Consider the following 6,673-nt stretch of genomic DNA (forward strand, 5'->3'; position numbering starts at 1 on the left):
CACTTAAGTGTTGAAAAAGTGTCCAAAATCGTTCTTTAGATAAACCTGAAATTGGAGGCCAAATTCTGCCATTACCGGACCTACTCCTTTACTGATAAATAAAAAAGGTGATATGATCTGAATGCTTTAGTTCAGAAAGGTCAACTGTACTGTGCTATGAATGATCATAGACATGTTAAAATAAATATGTTTTACCTAAAAAGGCCATTAAACACTTAGTTATTGGCAAAATTAGTTATGAACCAAGGACGTGCCAAAAGATATGTCGTACACATGATAAAATCTTTGTATTAGGCACATTGTAATAAAATATCTTTTTAGGTAAAACCTTGGTTCAATATTGTGATATTATGTACTGGAAAAGAAAATTCAAACTAATTTTCAAATGTTTTATTTATTTACATTTTATACAATGTACTTAAAATCTTAAAAAAATCATAACAAATTGCTGAAGAAGCACTCCTTGTGCTGTAGTAAAAACAATACAAAAAACAACTGTTTTAAGATCTGCTAACAACTCTAGCTGAGTCAGCAGATACATGAATTATAAAACACTGTCAAAACTTGCTGAGTATGCACTTACTGTGCTGTAATAAAAACAATACAAAACTTAAATCATAAGGAATAGTTCAGTGTTGCACTGAAAACACTACTCAATTTGGAACACCAGTATCTGCCTTACACTAAAAAAAATTCAATGCTACACAATTTAATATGTGAGAATACAACAATTTGGAATTAACCAAATAAAACTTCATCCAAAACACACGTTTTATTTTTACAAAGTCATTTGATAAACTGTTCAAATATTTTTTTTCTCGTCAGATGTTTGGCGTAAGTATAAAACTAGCCTCAATTATATGATATCTGATAAATGACAATGTGAATAAGATGAATCCTAACTATAATTCTTTCAATTCTTTCTTCATTCTCCGACCTGAAAATTTTATAACTAGTCTACTATCATAAACTATTAAAACAATGAACACATAACAAAACAATATTATCCAGGGACTGCAGAGAAACCATATTGCTCACCTGGCACAATTCTATATATCGGTAAGTAACTCAACCCGTGAAAACACTGAAGAATGTTTTATCTGTAAATTAGAAAAGGCTTCTTAAAAAAATTCTTGACAAAGATATTGGAGTTTAAAAAACATAAACCTTAATTGCTAAATGTTAATTGCAAAATATACCGGTACATATTTTAAAATTTATTTGTATTTGTGGAAACTGTATTTTAATCATAAAAAAATTCTGTTTAAGTTTCATTAAACTCTGTGAAGCTAGATTAAAGCTATTGATATGTGAAAAAAATTAACCTAAGACTGTAAGTTAACTGCTAAAAAATCAGAGTCTTTTTTTTCCAATAAAATATTGAACAAAGGAGGGAAATTTCTATATCGTAACAAAAGCCTTTATCCAAGATTTACAAAATTCTATGAAGGTTTGAAGTAATTGATGCCTAAAACAATTTAAATCACAAACTTACCTTTAATGTTGACTTGGAGAACGCTGTAATGAAAGACCCCTAGCTTCAGGCTGCACAAAAAACATGCAGCAAGTAGTTACATATCAATTCTAGTAAACTCCCTTGAATTTTTGGTCAGAATTTATTTATGGGAAGATTTGTTTTTAAATTTTCATGGACAAAAGACAACTGAGGGCAGACGACAGATGCTAAGCAATGACAAAAGGTCAATCGGGTATGTGAATAAAAATTTACATCTCAGATCTAAATCAACAAATATAAACAAATTTTCTTGTCTACAAACAATAACTTTGCATAACTACATAACAAAAATATATTTATGGTCTACAAACTGTAACTACATGTATATACATAACAAAAACTGATATCTACGATCTAAACACTAATTCTGTATATCTACATAACAAAATTTTATTTCTACGATCTAAACACTAACTACCTATATCTAAATAACAAAAATATATGTATACAATCTAAACACTATTCATATATCTACATAACAAAATATTTGTAACAATAGCACCTCCAATTTTATCTCAGTAATGTACTGGCCAAACACTTCTCTTCTATATATATATAAATGCTGTGTTTTTAAATTTCAAAGCTTCTTTGTATTCTGCATTTTCTTATATTTATATTGATATTTCTATATTTATAAAAAAATCTTTAAAAAAACAAATACATTTCTTTAACCTGCTCTTATTTTCCATAAGAAATAATGCTCTCTGCTTTTATACTAATGAAATATTAATAAAAAAAATGTTAGTAGCAAAGGTTTGAAAACTAATTCTTCAGGAAAAAACAATTACCGGTATCAAAAGTTAGGAACTGTTAAACTTTATCAAATGATAAATTTACAGTTGAAAAAAGTCAATTATGCCTTAAACATTTAGATTTAAATTTACAGAACTATGAAAAGTGACTCTTAAATGTTCTTTCAAAGCAGTTGTAAAAATTGTAAGGTATAAAAGCAATAATAACCAATTAAATGTGTTATAAATGAGATGAACTGGATAATTCCCCATTATCAAATTGATAAATGTAATAAGCATACAAATTATTTATAGATTTGACATGTGCATTCTTTTTCACATATTCCCTAACTATTTCAATCAATGCTAAATGACTATTAGATCTTTTCACAATAACCAAAAATGATGTCTTTATAATTTATAGCATTTGACATGAATCAGTATCAAACAAATTTTAAAGTTTTGATTCTTAATTTCTTGTTTTTTCTTCTCTATGAAATACTGCTTTTTGCAATCTTTCTTTTAGTTCTCTCTTCTCCATGAAATACTGTTATTTGCCTTCTTTCTTTTATTTCTCTCTTCTCTATAAAATACTGTTATTTGCACTCTTTCTTTTAGTTCTGCCTTCCTGGACTGAGGTTAGTGACCTCATGGGAGGAATGTAACTTATAGGTACCCTGTGGTATTGCATGGTCTCCATGACAAGGACGTTTTACATTTTTGGATCTGAGTTTTTCCGAGTATATAAAATGATCTGCCATGTCCAACAGATCCAATAGTTCTTTAGAAATTCCCTTTCTTTTAACAGTTGCCTTTCCAAACGTCTGCTTCTTTGTTGGTGACTTTGATCTCTGCAGAAATTAGAATATTGAAAATTATACATTTCGAAGAGGGTTATACGTTCACAATGTAAACAAAGCAACTACTAGTATATTTATAATTTTTTCAGAACTATAAAAAATTATATTACAAAATTATTTCTTTTTATAAAAATATTCAATAGTCATGTAATTGAAGAAAATTGTGGAAAAAATAACTTTAAATTAGGAAAACAAATTTTAAAAGCAAAATTATAACATATTGACTGTTGAACAATTGAACAGTTTTATGCAAAGAATAAAGAGAAACAATGATAAAGAATGTCTATACTTCTTCTCTCTTGTTCTTTGTGTTATTAGCTTTCTCTCTCTGTATTGGTGGTTTTCTTCCAAAGTGTAATTTTCTCTTTACTTTATGCAAAGGTACTGCAAAATATAATTCATATTTTTAAAAAGGTAAAAAATAAAATATCCATTGTACAAATTTTTCTAAAAATTTAGAATTTTAATAGTTGATAAATTATTAATTTTGAATTCTTATATTAAATAAATTTGCCCATCATTACTACGTCAGTTTTCATGAACAAATTCTTACTCTGATATAAAACAATTTTTCTAATCAGAAAACTTGTCATACCATTATATATCAGATTAAGTATAATGCATTAAAATTTGGTTTCGACTGATGCAAGAATGACCTGTTGCATTGTATAACAATTTGGTTAATAAGCTTCAATAAGGATACCCAAAGTACACAGATGACCCACTCCCATTATCATTTTCTATGTCCAGTGGACCATGAAATTGGGGTCAGAACTCTAATTTGGCATTAACATTAGAAAGATCATATCATTTGGAACATGTGTACTGAGTTTCATGTTGATTGGACTACAACTTCATCAAAAAGTACTTTTAAAAGTACTTTAACCTGAAGTGGGACAGATGGACGGACAGACAGACAGACAGACGGACGAACGAACGAAAGGACACACAGACCGAAAAATATAATGCCCCTCAACTATTGTAGGTGGGGCATGTGTGAGCCAAAATTTGTTCCTGTGAAAAAAGTTCCAGTGGAACTAATATCACAGGAAATATGTTCTGGGAGAACTTTTTTCATAGATAATTTCAATATAATTTGTTCCATCTCTATGAAATAAGTTCCACACTTTACCTGATGAAATAAGTACCGGGTTAGTGAAATTTGTTCCTTACCTAGTGAAATAGGTTACAGGTTTATGAGATTTGTTCCTTACCTGGTGAAATTAGTTCTGGGTTTGTGAAATTTGTTCCACTGGTTAAACAAGTTATCTTATATACTGAACAGTTGTCATCAATGAGTTTAAAGTTATCATTCAAGTGCATTATAAAAATAAGTATAATATATTGATAATATAATAAATGAAAAATGTAAATCATCCAATAAGAATCTTGTGGACTATAGCAAATGTTTAATTATAAACGTAAAAAATATCAAAATGACAGTCCCACTTTGAGCCAGAAAAGAGTAGTATAAGAAAAATCTTTCTGAAAAAATTAAAGTCAAAGATGAACAGGAACATATGAACTAATTTGAAAAGGACAAAAAGACTGATTAATGATTCCAAAAGACATAAAAAAAAAACCAAAAGACACACTCTTTTGAAACTGTTCCATGACAAGTACATGGATGACTAGAAACAGTGCCATGACAGTTAACAGGAACCAAGGAGGAATACCACATAAAACATAGATACAAATTATGATAAATTACCATCACTTTATCCTGTAGAACTTTACAGTCATGCCTACAATTGCACATGTATCCCATGCCAGCACACTCAGTACAGCATTTAGCTTGCTTTATAATTTAAGTGTTTAAACAAGAAAATGTTTCGCTGTGCAATATGTTGCAAAGGTACTTATTTCAGTGAAAATAGGTTTGAGAAGAACTTATTCATTGATTTCTTTGAAATATGTACATATTGGTCTTAAACTAATATCACAGGAACTTATTTAAAACTTTTGATATTAACTGGAACAAAATTCATGGAGCTATGATATTTGTTCCGGAACTTATTTCTTATTTGGTCAAAAAATTAGTTCCGGAACAAATTTTACAGTGTTGGAACATATATTCTGTGATATAAGTTCCGGCGGAACATATTTCCTATGAAATTTGTTCCAGCGGAACAAATGTCACGCCGGAACATATTTTTTGTTACACATACACATTTTCTCATAAAATAACACTAATAGAGATTCAACTTTTACTGTTATACTGGTGAACCAAATCAAATTCCTACTTTCAGTATTTGTAGCCGTACCAATCATATAACTAACAAAACAAAGTGGTTCCAGCCTAAGTGGACCCGGCTTCAAAAATAAAATGAAGCATACATATAACACAAGTAGGAAATGGTATCTAGCTAAAAGAATACATCAAAATATGTGTCAAAAATAGAACAACAATTTCTATTATAGATCGTCCACCATTTCCTTGGTTCATAAAATTTGTTAACAGGTCTATTTTAAAGATTATTGCTTTATGTACATTTGTAATTTATTTACAGTAAACCATGAATGTTAATTACTTCTATTTCGGGCCGACATACCTACCTTCTTTTCAAACTCACCATGGGTGATTTTAAGCACAAGAGGACCTAATGCATCTCTAATACACGTCGTTTTTAATTTATATAAAACTAATTTATATCGTGATATAAGTTAACTACTGTTACATAATCTTCATTGTGTTGAATAGAAGGTGATCACTTATAAGGTAGAAGACGAATCTATGATTTTAATCTTACGAGATATGGTTTTGGATGAGTATAAACGGTTTAAAAAGTAATTTGATCTCCATTGAATGCTTTGCTTGAGGATTAAGGCTATAACTGAGGAATGACTGAGGTTCCCCATGACAGAAAGCCCCCGCAAATTGGGAAAGTTCATAGGTCTGGTGCCGAATCGACAAAAAGTATGGATGGGACTCACTTGGTCCGGATTAAAAGGGATTAAAAGGGACCGAAATGACTTAAATCGAATTTGGTTCGCACGAAACAGAGCAAAGAACACCTCAATCGTAGATTAAAGTTTCACAAATTCTGAATTATGATCGTTTAAGTCGCCGTCTAGCAAATAAAATTAAACAGCTGCGCCATGAACGCATGCCATGATACGCCCGTCGTTCAATACCTTTTTAATGTCATATTACTCATTACAGTTTCTTGCAAAATCATGTGAAAGTGTTTTTAAGAAATTGTGCGAAAACAGGAAAATCCCCATTTATAAACGATTAAAATCCCATAACTAAGAAACGTTGAATATAAAATTTAAAATATTCGGAAGGAGCTCACGTCAAAAGATATTTATAAACATTTTACCAAAGTTTCGTGCAAACTGTCCGCAATGTTGACGACGGCCGGACGGACAACAGTATAGTCATAATACGTCCCATAAACGGCGTGTACATACACTCACAAGTTGCAACTCATTACTACCAAGCTGCTGACTAAATATAAAGTTATTGTGTTTAGTGATACTTGCGAAAAGTGCGACGAAAAATCATTGATTTTTTTTAGTGCTCCCTTTACAACCTACATTTTTAATAACCAAACTGATCGCAA

The 6,673-nt window shown here is 30.1% G+C and overlaps 1 protein-coding gene across 1 annotated transcript in view; it reads right to left on the reverse strand.

Annotated features, from left to right (window-relative positions):
* Positions 1–375: 375 nt before the first annotated feature.
* LOC139521135 (nucleolar protein 16-like) overlaps positions 376–6,673 on the reverse strand; it is a 38,596-nt gene continuing 32,298 nt past the window's right edge. The window contains exons 7-8 of the mRNA XM_071314447.1: positions 3,397–3,491; positions 376–3,098 (exon numbers count right to left, since the gene is read on the reverse strand). Of these exons, the coding sequence (XP_071170548.1) occupies positions 2,862–3,098; positions 3,397–3,491 (332 nt within the window). The 3' untranslated portion in view covers positions 376–2,861. The remainder of the gene's footprint in view (positions 3,099–3,396; positions 3,492–6,673) is intronic.

Source organism: Mytilus edulis, chromosome 4 (assembly GCF_963676685.1).
Source record: "Mytilus edulis chromosome 4, xbMytEdul2.2, whole genome shotgun sequence".
NCBI lineage: Eukaryota > Metazoa > Mollusca > Bivalvia > Mytilida > Mytilidae > Mytilus > Mytilus edulis.